Source organism: Leptopilina heterotoma, unplaced genomic scaffold, assembly GCF_015476425.1.
Source record: "Leptopilina heterotoma isolate Lh14 unplaced genomic scaffold, ASM1547642v1 Lhet_114, whole genome shotgun sequence".
NCBI classification, from domain to species: Eukaryota; Metazoa; Arthropoda; class Insecta; order Hymenoptera; family Figitidae; genus Leptopilina; species Leptopilina heterotoma.
This window is the reverse complement of record NW_025110833.1, coordinates 3,220,541-3,236,360: the sequence shown is the minus strand read 5'-3', so window position 1 is coordinate 3,236,360 and position 15,820 is coordinate 3,220,541. Positions and strand designations below refer to the sequence as shown.

The 15,820-nt window shown below is 25.9% G+C and overlaps 2 protein-coding genes across 4 annotated transcripts in view; one reads left to right on the top strand and one right to left on the bottom strand.

Moving 5' to 3' along the window:
- On the bottom strand, window positions 1-1,142 carry LOC122506576. The gene is made up of 3 exons (XM_043618851.1): window positions 931-1,142; window positions 587-840; window positions 1-481 (listed from the first exon to the last, which is right to left on the bottom strand). Exons 1-3 carry the CDS (start codon window positions 961-963, stop codon window positions 73-75), a joined length of 696 nt encoding a protein of 231 aa, XP_043474786.1. The 5' UTR covers window positions 964-1,142; the 3' UTR covers window positions 1-72.
- Window positions 1,143-1,520: 378 nt separating this feature from the next.
- Window positions 1,521-15,820, top strand: part of LOC122507508 — a 19,872-nt gene continuing 5,572 nt past the window's right edge. The window contains exons 1-8 of one of the 3 annotated variants that reach the window (XM_043620266.1): window positions 1,521-1,941; window positions 2,044-2,923; window positions 3,600-5,419; window positions 5,518-5,644; window positions 5,729-5,881; window positions 7,819-7,947; window positions 13,885-13,965; window positions 15,309-15,600. In XM_043620266.1, coding sequence (XP_043476201.1) covers window positions 1,882-1,941; window positions 2,044-2,923; window positions 3,600-4,882 — 2,223 coding nt within the window. In that variant the 5' untranslated portion in view covers window positions 1,521-1,881 and the 3' untranslated portion in view covers window positions 4,883-5,419; window positions 5,518-5,644; window positions 5,729-5,881; ... (1 more) ...; window positions 13,885-13,965; window positions 15,309-15,600. Of the gene's footprint in view, window positions 1,942-2,043; window positions 2,924-3,599; window positions 5,447-5,517; window positions 5,645-5,728; window positions 5,882-7,818; window positions 7,948-13,884; window positions 13,966-15,308; window positions 15,601-15,820 lie in introns of all 3 variants that reach the window. The other 2 variants (XM_043620275.1, XM_043620259.1) reach the window with 2 other exon arrangements.

The following is a 15,820-nucleotide window of genomic DNA, read 5'->3' as shown; positions in this document are numbered from 1 at the left end:
TTAGTGAGTTTTAGTAAAAATCCTGTATTTAAAATATTTCATATATTCTGTACAAAATATTAAAATTAGATTCTATGTAATTTTTTTTTTATTTGGAGATATAATTTCAACACTTTTGATAGTAGGTTGTGAACTTTTGGAATTCTTTGTGTCTTGACTTTTTTTATCGGTTGTTATTTCTTTTTTTTCCGGTTGAATTTCTTCTGTTTTTTCACTAAGTACAGGAACTAATTTTTCATTATTAATAGTAGTGTTTGAATTTGTAGTTTCAATGTTAATAATTTTTTCCTCAGAATCAAGAGATTTTGCTATTTCATAGAAAATTGTGGTATTTTTTCTAATTTCTTGGTCCAATTTGTATTTATTTTCCTCCTTTTGTTTTATAAGTTTGGTTTCTTCAGGTGATATCGGTTTTATGAGTCCTGAAGTTACTTTGTAGTAAACAGTAGTGCTGTCACCTCCTCTAAATGCAAAGGTAAAGCTAAAATTCATAAAATTTTTGTTGTAATTTAAATTCACTTTTTTATAATTTGGTAGGTCTTAATAATAGAAAAATATATAATTAAAAATTTACAGGTAAATTTACCTCTTTAGGTTTAAATGTTCTTGTATACTTTCAATTTGTACAAGAGAAATTTTGTAAATTGAAGGCCAAGGAACATATGTCTCGGGCTCCGAATTTTTACTTTTTTTGCCTTCAAGATATATAATATCAGTTTCTTTATTGTATTTATAAACTACATCCCTCAAACATTTTACTTCACAAAGTTCCATGTAGACGTAAAATGCAACAGAAATTCTAATTCCATCGGTGCAACCCAACTGACTAATTTTATAGTACTGAAAAATAGTTGCAAATAAAATGTTAAATACTTATTTTGTGCTAAAATGTACAAATATTAATGGTATAATATAAATATATTTAATTACACTTGGATGACATAAATCGTACAAGGCAAACATCTTATTTTAATTTCCTCGCTGTTTCTTCACAATTTAGAAATGTTCATAAACATTGAACTTTACTAATTAATCCTAATATTCAATTTTAAAACATTTCAAACCGGTTAAAAGTTTCATAAACATTCATGTTCTCTTCTAAACCTGTCAAAAATTTTTAGGTTATATTAATGTTTGTTTGTATGCCGACTAAAATCCAACTTGTCCAACTAATATATTTACAGTTGGCTAAACTATATAAACGGCGCGAATATAAGGAATAAATATTTTCGGAAACAAAAGTAAAAACCGAGTTAGTAAATTGAAAATAGATATATGATTAGAAAAATTTTAAAAGTGATATTACTATTTATTAGTATTATATTTATAAGTAATATTTATAGTATTATAACAATAAAGTAAAGTTTTATTAAGAATCTTCCATTTGAATTTGGAAACTTGTCCAACAGTGTCCAATTAGCGTAACTTAATGATACGTGTGTATAGTGCTTAAGGTTAAAAACGGTAGTACCAACGGCAATTGACAAATAGTACATATGAATAGACCTTTAGACGCCGTGAGCGCCATTCGTTTTTAACCTCTCCGCCTATTGTTCATATTGTTATTGTCTAACCTTGCGACACCTCGTAAACTTGTAAATTACAAATTCTGTTCTTTAAAATTATTATTTTATTCAGTAGTTTACATGTGATTGATCCAAGAAAAGTTTATTGTTAAAAACACTTATGAACATGTTAATGCCATATTGTGCTATTAACATGTAAGTGTCTGTGATTCCCTTTAATGTTTACTTTTGCGTTGTATTTAATTTCTCGTATCCGTTACATCATCCCACATCATTATTTGCTTGTGCGTTTTGCAAATCTAACATTTTTGTAATATTTACAATACAAAAACAGTTTTTCAAACAATCGAAAATAATGGTTTTTGGAAGGGAGAAAGAAAAGAAAGAGCCGGAGATAGTAAAGGAGGATATAGAAGTAATATCTCAATTGCTATATATATATATGTATATGTTTTACAAATTGATTTTATTTTTTTATTTTTCTACTTTATTAATGAATTTATTTCTTATTTTTCAGCAATTATTAATATTCTCAGCGACCAGATTTCAACAAGACTTTTATGAACTTCTAAGTGATTGGAATGTATATGACTCTGAGACACCACATGTCCTTAAAAATTGCATTGGAACAGTTTTATTTGGTCCTCCAAAGGTTGAGGAAAATGAAGAATTAACGACCAACGAAAATACTCTTTTTAAATATAAACCAGCGCAAATGAAAAAAATTGATAGTCTGTACGATAAAATAGCTGAGCATGGAATACAGAAAAATAAGAAGATTCTTTGTGGTTTAATATACAATGTGCTATTTGATGATAAAGGAATTAAAGCTGTGATTAAAATTATTAAGAAGGAAGAGAATTTTAATGGAGATTGCTTAATGAATTTCGTGAGTCCCGTTCCAGTATTTAGAGTTTTAAAAACTACAGTTATCGAGAAAAATGAAAAAAAGGAAGAAAATGAAGGAAAAGAAGAAGGTGAAAAAAAGGAAAAAAGTGAAATAAAGGAAGAAGGTGGAAAAAAGGAAGAGAGTGAAATAAAGGAAGAAGAGGAAGAAATTGAAAGAAGCGAGAATGATAACGAAGAGATAAAAAACGAAATCTATTATATTGACGACAATGTAAGGGTTTATAAAAGTTGGGAGGGTTATCTGGAAAATAATATTCTACCACCATGTAAAATGGTCGTGCCATTCAATGGAGAATATCAAGGAGACAAATGTGAACAATGGTCAGAGGAAATGTCCTATGTTAAGGTGGAAATTCACAGATCTCCGGCCTATCGAAATAAAGTTCTTCCAATTTTGGACACATCAAGTACCTTGCTTAGTGTAGCAGGTATGACTGTTTGTGCTGCATCTCTCTTTACACCTATTGGAGTTGTGGCTGCTGCAGCAGGTAAGCAAATGATTTTTAAAAAACATTTCTAATTAGGACAATATTTTTCAGGAAATTTGCACAGGCTTGACACCAGTTTAGGCAAAGCAGGGAATTTTATATCAACAGTACGGAAATAATATCAAAATCGAAAAATTTCAGTTGATTATTTAATTAAATCAATTTGAAAATTTCAATTCTATTTTCTTAAGATTATTACATTTTTAAAATTAATTGATGGTCCGAAATGGAGAAATCGGTTACAATTGTAACCGATTACAAAAAAAAAAAATTATAAAAAATTAATTAATTAAAATAATAAATAATTAATAATAATAATTATATTTATATTAATTATATTATATTTTATAGATCTTAACTGGATTAATTAATAATTTTAACTAATTAATGATTCTGAAAATTATTTAATTTCTTTGTAATTGAGCACTCTTTCGAGTTTTTTTATCGAGATCAGAGAAACAGTTAAAATTCTGTCTGAAAATCAGGGAAAACGAAAATTAAATTTTTGTTGGCAATTCATTTGCACTGTAATTTTGTACAAAATTCCTAAAAAATAATGTGCTATATGAGTAATTCAGTTTTATTTCAAACTGATATATTTATAAGTAAAGTAATTTTTATTAATAGAATAACAACTAAGTTTATAAAATATTTTTAAAATTATTAATAATTCTAGGTGGTATAGGACTAGGTGTGAGTTCTCTTTGGTCAATAGGTAGGAGTTCGCATACATTAATAGATCGTTCGAAACATGAGCAATCGATCAATATAACGAATAGAGAAGGATTCACTTGTTGGTTTACTATTGCTTCAAGTACATTAGCATTTGCATCAGCTGGAGGGTCAATTTTGTTGACGAGGGCAATTTCAAATGGTGCAACCGTCGGTAAAATGTTTCAAGTTTTGCACGATGGCGTTCAATTCGGTACTTTACTTGCAACTGGAATGACTGCTGGCATATCTATCTACAATATATATGATACATATCAAGAAACTCAAACTGTTTCTAAACAAGAAGTCTTTAATTTGATAGCAAGTTTACTTGTTTTAGGAAATTCTGTTGTTAACTTCCAAATGACTAAAACACTTATAGAAAATCATCAAAAGTCTATTATTGACAATTTTGAATCGAGCTTAAGAAGTAATCGACATAGAAAGGAGTTTAAGAAAATGGTGAACAATACCAAATCAATTGTTGAAGATTCAACAAAAGTAAAAGAGCAAATTATCCGAGGAATCAATAAAATAGAAAATAAAGATGACTTTTTTGCATCAATACTCAGAAACAAAAAGAGTTTTGCTTCTGAAGGAATTAGACCAGCGTTTGTCGACGGTAAAATTATAATTAATGGAAAAACTTTGATGAATCCAGCCGAGTTTATAAAGAGTTTAACGAATACTTCATCTAAAGCACCGATTATAAGTCCTGCTATTCCTTCAACCAGTATTACTATTCCTAACAAAAGTAGTTTTGAAAATGCTTTCACTGACTTTATCGCGCGACATGCAAAAGAATTTGCTGCTCTTGTAATACCGAAAATAACAGACTTTTTTTATGTTTTGACTGATATAAGTAAATATGATAATGCCGATGTAATATTTGGAAAACTTCTCATTCTTGCATTGAAAATAGCAAAATCAATAATTACTGAAGAATATCCCGCATCAAATATTTTCGTAAAAGCAGTAGATTTTCTGTGGGATTTCATTAAAGCAAGCATTAGGGAAGAATTAAGGGGATTAGTTGGTGAGCCAGGTCGAGAAATATTAATGAAAGTGCTTATCAGTTTATATTCTTCAGTTGAACAAAAATTAGACGAATGGGTAGCTTCTTTTAGAGAGTATCTTAGAATAAAAATTCGACAATTGGAGGATGGACTTCGAGAGTTAAGCAGCAGTGGGTTTGAAAGAATGAATATTGCCTCACGTTCACTTCTGTCAAATGGCACAATTTCTTAGACTTTATAAAAAGACAACAAAGAAATTAGATCTATTATTTATTAGTGAGATAGTGAAGACAACTTGTTGACAATTTGTTAGTTCTTTTTTATGCAAAGAAATAAAAAAAGTGCACTTATATTTCTAACAGTAACGCACAAGTAATTTTAGGATTTTATACTAAACTGAATTAAAATAATTCGACTAAGTTAGACTAATTCAGTTGAATTCAATTGCTAATGACTAAAAATTGTATTAATTTAATTTATACAAAAAATAAGAAGTGGATTGTAAACAGATGCGATATTTTATACGCTTGTATTATTTTGAGTGAATTAGAAATAAAACAGTTTTAATTAATTGTGGTTAATTTAATTTAAAAGCGAAGTTTCAGATTAGAAAAGAAAATGGAAAATAAATTAAATTAATTGAGACGTTAGCAGTTTTTGAAACGAGAAAGGAAAATTTCTATTAAGACAGGTTTCGAACGAGTATTATTATATACATAGAGGAAAAGGAAAGAGATAAAAATATTTTGGTAACATAATTTGGTTCTGGGTAATAATAAAACAATAATCCTAGAAGGTAAATGGGATTTTACGATTAATGTTTATTGAAAATTTTCACTTTTGTCTAATTAGTTCAATTTTTTACAGTGAGTCATCAAATTGCAGTCTTTTGAGAGAGACAGGATAGGAAACAGTAGTCAATTCAGAAGAAAATTGCAAACTTTGGATCTTCGATTCCAAGGCGATAAAGAAGGAAGAAACAAGATATAAAAGGGTAAGTCAAACAAATATCTATAATAATAAAAATTATTAAAAAATTTTTCTCTTGTCTAATTAACTCGAAAAAATTTTTTTACAGTGAGGCATCAAACCTCAGTTTTTGGAGAAAGAGAGGAAATGAAGCAGTAGTCAATTCTGAAGAAAATAGGCAAACTTTGGATTTTCAACAAAAAAACAAAATTAGATCTACGGTTCCAAGGCGACAAAGAAGAAAGAAACAAGAAATAAAAGGGTAAGTCAAACAAATATTTATACTAAAAAAATATTTCATTTACATTCAATTCAAGAATTTTTTTCTGATAATCGAATAAAATTTATAACAAATTCATTATTTATAAAAGTTAAAAAATTCAAATATGTTATAAAAAAAATCAAAAATATTCTAATCGTAGAATAAAAAATTGAGGTAATCATGCAGAAGGAAATACATATTTTATATATATGTGATAATTAGGTATTAGAAAAATTTTAAATTAAATTAAAATATTAATTTAATATAATCTATTAATTAAAAATTAGTTCAAATTATTTGAATAATTTATTATAAATTATTAGATACAAATTTTTTAATATTACTTAAGAATCCCTAATATTAAAAATTGATTTTTTATCACAAAATGCCCTTTGTACGAACGGGCATAGTAACGTTTACTACTTAAATAAAACTAAAAAAAATAATTTTTAAAATTTGATAATTTTTATAAATATTTGACAACTCATTGACAATGTAATCATATAAACTAAATTTTACTATAAAAAATTCTGTAATTAATTAAATATTATGAATTTTTTTTACTGATTCTTATTGAATTTCTTTTACAAAAGTAAAATTTTATATATTAATATTCCGCATTCTAGCTCATTATTCCTTAACTAAAAAATTGTATTATAAAATTAGATAATTGTTTTTTATCCTTGAAAAAAATAGTAAAAATCGAAAATAATAGAAAACAGGAATTCATAATGAAATAATTATTAGAAATTAAAAATAAAAAACAATCACTAGAAATTTTTAATAATTTTTTATTTATTTTATGTATATTTTTCTTTTTTGTCTTTTTAAATTATTGATAATTTTTGAAAATCAATATTCTTAATTTTAGTCGTCAAATTTTCAATATTGAGAATTAAGGGGAAAGTCAATCCCTTATTGTAAACAAGGAAGTTAATGACCTTCAGTACTGTTCGAAAATTTGTTTTGAAATTGCTTTATTTTATAAAAGAATATCACAAATATTTTACGAAAAATAATTCTTTTTGTAAATTCGAAAAATGGAAAAAAATTAATAGCACTGAATATGTGATAATTAAAAATAAGAAAGCAAGAACAATTAAAATTTTTTGAATCAATTATTATTAATAATAGTAAAAATCAGAAAAAATTTTCCACGTAAAATTTTATTTCACCGAGTAATTTTAATTTCTTTATTCTCAATATTTTAGTCGTCGACTTTTCAAAAATTGAGAATTAAGGGGAAAGACAAATCCTTATTGTAAACAAGAGAGTTAATGACCTTCAGTACTGTTCGAAAATTTGTTTTGAAACTGCTATGTTCTAGAAAAAATATATTATTTTACGAAAAAACAAGAATAGAAATCAGCAGAAATTTTTCATGGGAAATTTTATTTTATAGAGTAATCTAAATTTTTTTGTACATTTTATGAAAAAGCATTTTTTCATAAATTTTAATAGAAAATAATTTAAAATTTTAGAGATAAATAATTTCAATAATTTAACGACTTTGAAATAATGAAAAATATAAAAGAAAAGTTCTTAGTCTCATATTGTAAACAAACGACAATTACGACCTTCGACATTGTTAATAGAGGTTGTTTGCATTCTGTACTTGTCTATCTTTTCGACAACGACAATAAAATTTCGAAATTCAATTTGTGCCTTTCCCCTTCCAATTTTTCATGCGTAGATAATTTTTGCCTTCTACCACTACTACCTAAGGGAATTTGCCATAGCGTCACAGGTCATTAACCAACATTGGTGGGACAGGTAGTTAAAGATAAAACTTTATTTAATACCCAATAAACTGAATTTTATTTCATATTTCTAATTGTTTAAATAAATTAGATTCGACAGCTCAAAAAGTTGAGTTAATAGTTTATAATCAAGAAGGTGATTTTCTTTTTCTTATTTAATTCAAAATTTCCTTGCAGAGTTGCAGTACGCCAGAATTTTTCAAAGCAACAGAATAGAAAACGGTTCATTCGACGGAACACTGAAGAATAATGCAATCTGCAACTCATTGATTTCAAGTTGATAAGGAACGATAAATCACAAAAGGGGTAAGTTAAAAAATAGTTGTTAATAGTTTACTGCTTATAATTTTTTTCAAACTGAGAAATATTTTCTGAGTTTGCAAAAAAATTAAGCTTATAATTTTTTTCATACTCAGAAATATTTTCAGAGTTTGCCAAAAAATTAAAAACTTTTTCCATCCAATACATTTGCCTTAAATTAGACATTTTCCATAAATTTTCTAAATTTAAAATATTAATGTCCACTGCTGCACATTATTTTAAGCAGCAATAACTGTTTATAATTTTTTTCATACTCAGAAATGTTTTCTGAGTTTGAAAAAAAATTAAGGACTTTTTCCATCCAATAGATTCGCCTTAAATTAGACATTTTCTATTTTTAAACTGTTAATGTCCACTGCTGTACATTATTTCAAGCAGTAATTACTGCTTATAATATTTTTCATAGTCAGAAATGTTTTCTGAGTTTGCCAAAAAATTAAGAAATTCTTCCATCCAATAGATTCGCCTTAAATTGGACATTTCCTATAAATTTTCTATAATTAAATTATTAATGTCCACTGCTGTACCTTACTTTAAGCAGTAATTACTGCTTATAATTTTTTTCATACTCGGAAAGGTTTTCTGAGTTTGCCAAAAAATTAAGGACTTTTTCCATCCAATAGCTTTGGCTTAAATTAAACATTTTCTATTTTTAAAATATTAATGTCCACTGCTGTACCTTACTTTAAGCAGCAATTACTGCTTATAATTTTTTTCATACTCAAAAATGTTTTCTGAGTTTGCCAAAAATTAATTAACTCTTCCATCCAATAGCTTTGCCTTATATTAAACATTTTCTATTTTTAAAATATTAATGTCCACTGCTGTACATTATTTCAAGCAGTAATTACTGCTTATAATTTTTTTCATACTCAGAAATGTTTTCTGAGTTTGCCAAAAAATTAAGAAATTCTTCCATCCAATAGATTCGCCTTAAATTGGACATTTCCTATAAATTTTCTATTTTTAAATTATTAATGTCTACTGCTGTACCTTACTTTAAGCAGCAATTACTGCTTATAATTTTTTTCATACTCAGAAATGTTTTCTGAGTTTGCCAAAAAATTAAGGACTTTTTCCATCCAATAGATTTTCCTTCAATTAAACATTTTCTATTTTTAAAATATTAATGTCCACTGCTGTACCTTAGTTTAAGGAGCAATTACTGCATATAATTTTTTTATACTCGGAAAGGTTTTCTGAGTATGCAAAAAATTAAGGACTTTTTCCATCCAATAGATTCGTCTTAAATTGGAAATTTTCTATTTTTAAAATATTAATGTCAACTGCTGTACATTATTTTAAGCAGTAATTACTGGTAATAATTTTTTACACGCTCAGAAATGTATTTTGAGTATGCAAATAAATTAAAGACTTTTTCCATTCAATGGAATCGCCTCAAATTAGACATTTTCTATAAATTTTCCATTTTTAAACTATTAATGGCCACTGCTGTACCTTACTTTAAGCAGCAATTACTGCTTATAATTTTCTTATACTCGGAAAGGTTTTCTGAGTATGCAAAAAAAATTAAGGACTTTTTCCATCGAATAGATTCGCCTTATATTAAACATTTTCTATTTTTAGAATATTAATGTCAACTGCTGTACATTATTTCAAGCAGTAATTACTGCTTATAATTTTTTTCATAATCAGAAATATTTTCTGAGTTTGCCAAAAAATTAAGGACTTTTTCCATCAAATAGCTTTGCCTTATATTAAACATTTTCTATTTTTAAAATATTAATGTCCACTGCTGTACCTTACTTTAAGCAGCAATTACTGCTTATAATTTTTTTCATAGTCAGAAATGTTTTCTGAGTTTGCCAAAAAATTAAGGAATTTTTCCATTCAATAGATTCGCCTTAAATTAGACATTTTCTATAAATTTTCCATTTTTAAACTATTAATGGCCACTGCTGTACCTTACTTTAAGCAGCAGTTACTGCTTATAATTTTTTTATACTCGGAAAGGTTTTCTGAGTATGCAAAAAAAATTAAGGACTTTTTCCATCCAATAGATTCGTTATAAATTAGACATTTTCCATAAATTTTCTATTTTTAAAATATTCATGTCCACTGCTGTACATTACTTCAAGCAGTAATTACTGCTTATAATTTTTTTCCTAATCAGAAATGTTTTCTGAGTTTGCCAAAAAATTGAGGACTTTTTCCATCCAATAGCTTTGCCTTATATTAAACATTTTCTATTTTTAAAATATTAATGTCCACTGCTGTACATTATTTCAAGCAGTAATTACTGCTTATAATTTTTTTCATACTCAGAAATGTTTTCTGAGTTTGCCAAAAAATTAAGGACTTTTTCCATCCAATAGAATCGCCTTATATTAAACATTTTCTATTTTTAAAATATTAATGTCCACTGCTGTAAAATATTTCAAGCAGTTACTGCTTGAAATTAATCAAGCAATTAATCAAGCAATTACTGCTTATAATTTTTTTCATACTCAGAAATGTTTTCTGAGCTTGCCAAAAAATTAAGGACTTTTTTCATCCAATAGATTCGCTTTAAATTAGACATTTTCCATAAATTTTCTATTTTTAAAATATTAATGTCCACTGCTGTACATTATTTCAAGCAGTAATTACTGCTTATAATTTTTTTCATACTCAGAAATGTTTTCTGAGTTTGCCAAAAAATTAAGGACTTTTTCCATCCAATTGAATCGCCTTATATTAAACATTTTCTATTTTTAAAATATTAATGTCCACTGCTGTAAAATATTTCAAGCAGTTACTGCTTGAAATTAATCAAGCAATTAATCAAGCAATTACTGCTTATAATTTTTTTTCATACTCAGAAATGTTTTCTGAGTTTGCCAAAAATTAAGGAATTCTTCCATCGAATAGATTCGCCTTAAATTAGACATTTTCTATAAATAAGACATTTTTAAACTATTAATGGCCACTGCTGTACATTATTTTAAGCAGTAATTACTGGTAATAATTTTTTACACGCTCAGAAATGTATTTTGAGTATGCAAATAAATTAAAGACTTTTTCCATTCAATAGATTCGCCTCAAATTAGACATTTTCTATAAATTTTCCATTTTTAAACTATTAATGGCCACTGCTGTACCTTACTTTAAGCAGCAATTACTGCTTATAATTTTTTTCATAATCAGCAATGTCTTCTGAGTATGCAAAAAATTTAAAGACTTTTTCCATCCAATAGATTCGCCTTAAATTGGACATTTTCTATTTTTAAAATATTAATGTCAACTGCTGTACATTATTTCAAGCAGTAACTACTGCTTATAATTTTTTTCACAGTTAGAAATGTTTTCGGAGTTTGCTAAAAAATTAAGGAATTTTTCCATCCTATAGATTCGCCTTAAATTAGACATTTTCTATAAATTTTCCATTTTTAAACTATTAATGGCCACTGCTGTACATTACTTTAAGCAGCAGTTACTGCTTATAATTTTTTTATACTCGGAAAGGTTTTCTGAGTATGCAAAAAAAATTAAGGACTTTTTCCATCCAATAGATTCGCCTTAAATTGGACATTTTCTATTTTTAAAATATTAATGTCAACTGCTGTACATTATTTCAAGCAGTAATTACTGTTTATAATTTTTTTCATAGTCAGAAATGTTTTCTGAGTATGCAAAAAAATTAAGGACTTTTTCCATAAAATAGACTCGCTTTAAATTAGACATTTTCTATAAATTTTCTATTTTTAAACTATTAATGTCCACTGCTGTACCTTACTTTAAGAAGCAATTACTGCTTATAATTTTTTTTCATACTCAGAAATGTTTTCTGAGTTTGCCAAAAATTAAGGAATTCTTCCATCGAATAGATTCGCCTTAAATTAGACATTTTCTATAAATAAGACATTTTTAAACTATTAATGGCCACTGCTGTACATTATTTTAAGCAGTAATTACTGGTAATAATTTTTTACACGCTCAGAAATGTATTTTGAGTATGCAAATAAATTAAAGACTTTTTCCATTCAATAGATTCGCCTCAAATTAGACATTTTCTATAAATTTTCCATTTTTAAACTATTAATGGCCACTGCTGTACCTTACTTTAAGCAGCAATTACTGCTTATAATTTTTTTCATAATCAGCAATGTCTTCTGAGTATGCAAAAAATTTAAAGACTTTTTCCATCCAGTAGATTTGCCTTAAATTAAACATTTTCTATTTTTAAAATATTAATGTCCACTGCTGTACATTATTTCAAGCAGTAATTACTGCTTATAATTTTTTTCATAGTCAGAAATGTTTTCTGAGTTTGCCAAAAAATTAAGGAATTTTTCCATCCAATAGATTCGCCTTAAATTAGACATTTCCTATAAATTTTCTATTTTTAAACTATTAATGTCCACTGCTGTACCTTACTTTAAGCAGCAATTACTGCTTATAATTTTTTTTATACTCGGAAACGTTTTTTGAGTTTGCCAAAAAATTAAGGAATTCTTCCATCCAATAGATTCGCCTTAAATTAGACATTGTCCTTAAATTTTCTCTTATTACCTTATTTTAAGCAGTAATTACTGGTTATAATTTTTTTCATACTCAGAGTTGTCAAAAAAAGTTAAGACATTTTTTCATTTAAAAGATTTACCTAAAATTAGACATGTTTTTAAAATTTGTAATTTTTCAATTATTATTGTCCGCTGCTGTACGTTGCCATGACCAATAATTATTGTTTGTTTATATTTTTTTTATACTCGGGAATATTTACTGAGTTCGTAAATAATTAAGACCGTTTCCTAGCCAATAGATTTCTTTCAAATTAGATGTTTTCCTGAAATTTACAGCTTTCAATCATTATATTCTGTACAATAGGTATTGTTTAGTTTGAAATTTCTGAAAGTTTTGCAAATCATTAATGTCAATGTTTATTTTATTGATAAATAATTCAGAATTAGAAGAGAATTAGTAACACGTTTTATGATCTTTTTATTTATTATGCATATTACACATTACATTTTTATACATATTATAAGTATGATTATTATTAATTAATAAATTATTAATTATAAAATAGAAGTAAGTAAAATTATAAACTTAAATATCATGTAAAATTTTATTTTTTCTTGATAACTTCTAATTTTTTTTTAAATGTTGTTTTAGAAAATTATTGAAAATTTTATAAACTGTAGTCTTCTCAAAATCTCAGAATTACAAGGAATAGTAAAATTAAAAAAAAGAAATTTAATTTACCTTCAGCATTGTTAGAGAATTTGTTTGGAAATTTCTTTGTTTAAAAAGAAAATTAAATTTCAATGTTATTAAGAAAAGTAATATTTCGTAATAAATAAATGTTTATTTCGGAAAAAATTCTTAAAAATAAAAGTGAAATAATTATAAAACTCAAAACTCAGAAAATTTAAAATAAAAAAAGTAAAATTTCAAAATTTTTAAGTATCATTATTTTTAATTAATCAATAAAAATATAAATAAGTATAATTATTAATTAAAATTTCATGTTAAATTTTTCTATTGGCTATTTCTAATTTTTTCTTAAAATTTTGAAAATCATTAAATATTTGAATATTTAGTGGACTTTTCATTAATTCAGATTTAGAGGGAAAAGTTAATCCCTTCTTGTAAACAAGAAGTTTTATGATCCTCGGCATTGTAGGGAATTTGATATTTTCTTTCCATCCTCGCCTTTTTTCTCAACGACAATAAAAATAAGAAATTAAAATTGAGCCTTTTCCAAATTTTTGTCTTCATGGTAAATGATTTTCGCCTTTTATCAGAGTAAGTTTCCCATAGTACATATCACAGTTCCCTTGACCATCTTTAGTGGAGTAACCAGTTGAACAATAAATTTTATTTCTCCATAGAATTAACTGTTATTCAATATTTTTAATAGTTTTAAGTGAAATAAGGGCTTAAAAAATAAAACAATATAAAATTTTATCTGTCAAATAGGATATGCAAGAGTCTTAAAACTTGGACACATTTTTGAAGAAAGGAATTCATATTAAATGCTCTGGTCATTCTTTATAATGAGTAAGTACCAAAACTATTAGTTTTTTTAAGCATTGAAAAAATAGTAATTTAAATTAATAAATAGTGTAATTTAATACGTGAATAATAGAAAAATTAATTAAAATTAACAGAATTTTATTTATTGATAACTTATAATATTAATTAGATTTATAATAATTTGGTGCTACAATTTATTTGGTTTTTTTATTAATATGTTTTAATTTAATTAATTATTCATTGCTTCCTTGAATCAAACGTGTAGTTTGATTAAATAAATAATATTTTGTAGCAGTAATTAAAAAAATTTTAAACGTAGGAATTAATTTTACTTAGGGTAGAGTGGGGTAAAAAAGCCACATTTTTACTTTTGATGTTGTAAAATCTGTATTTAAAATTTTTTTCTCAAATTTCCAATTGTTATTGAAAGTTTAGTTATTAAGCTTGAAAATTCTTGACGGAAATATTTTTTATCTCATGAAAGGACTAAGTTATAAGAGTTTTACGAAAGCACTGTAAGTGGCTTTTTTGCACCACCTGGTGGGGTGAAAAAGCCACCCTACGATTTTAGCAAAACATGTTATCAATTTAGGTATTTTTATAGTTTCCCTTTATTTATATGACAAATAGTCTTATTTGAAAAATATTCTAATAATTATGAAAGAGTTTTTAGCAAGCAAAATTGAAAATTATATTAAGTTTACCTGTTTTCGATTTGCACTGCCAATTTTTCGTACCTTTTTTAGAAGTTCTCTTTAAGTTTTACCACAGATAACATATTTCGTTGCAACCGTTTATTCATTGATTATTTTTTAAATGCACTTTGAACTACTTTTTCGTCGTGTTTAATTTATTTTATTTAATAAACACGAGAAATTTTGTAAAATAAGAAGGTTAGTTCAAATAGAAAACAAGTGAATTTCACAAAATATTCAATGGATTTTTTGCCCTGGCTTTTTTACACCCAAGACCAGTTATTAAAAAAAGCAAAAATAAATTGTTAATTCAGTTCAATTTCCAAAAATTAACATTGTATTCGTTTTCGGTATACTTTTCTCCTTATGTACAAACATTTACTTTTATTATTCGTTCACTTAATCAAATTGTAATATGTTTGAAAAGTTCACCAAAATGTTTTCAAAAAAGCAACAAAAAATTAAAATTACAATAAAAACAATATTAATCTAGGTACAACATTCAAATTAGATTCAAAAGTTGCGTATTACCTAATAGTATTTATATTCTAAACAGCTGATAAATCGGCTTAATAGTTTTTAAATAAAACTCAAATGGCTTTTTTACACCATGGCTTTTTTACCCCACTCTACCCTATGTACTTTTTTCTACGACTTAAATTTTTTTTATAGAGACATATTTTTTTTGGAGTCATCGAAGAGAAGTCGACAACGAAACAAGAGTCAAAAGAAGACACCGTCGCGTGATTGAAAAATGTTTTAAAAATCTTCGATATCTCGTGAAGTATTTAGCTTTTATTGTATTAGGAAATATTATTACTTAGCTAGGGATTTTGAAACTAAAAAAATGCAAATGTATTAGCTAGGAAATTATCAAAGTATGTAAGTAGTTTTAAGCAGAAAACAAAATTTATTCTTCAAGAAGATTCATCATCCGGCGTCAACTTTATCTCAACATTAAGGGGTAAGTCAAAAATAATATTTTATTATTCTTTATCTTATCCTACACCCAGGAAATTGTTTTATTTAATTAAAAAAAAATCTATTAACGTTATTCTTTACTTAAAGAAAATTATTTTAAATTAATTTAAATAAAATTGTATTTATATTTCTCACCAAAAAAGATTTTCAAAGGAAAAATTTTATTCAATAAAAAATTTCTTTTTTAACAACATATTACTTTA

Coding starts and splice junctions, on each gene's coding strand:
- LOC122506576 (XM_043618851.1), bottom strand. CDS start 963: ATGTTTGCCTTGTACGATTTATGTCATCCAAGT. Junction 841..930: donor ACGATTTATGTCATCCAAGT/GTAATTAAATAT, acceptor ACTATTTTTCAG/TACTATAAAATTAGTCAGTT. Junction 482..586: donor GAACATTTAAACCTAAAGAG/GTAAATTTACCT, acceptor TATGAATTTTAG/CTTTACCTTTGCATTTAGAG.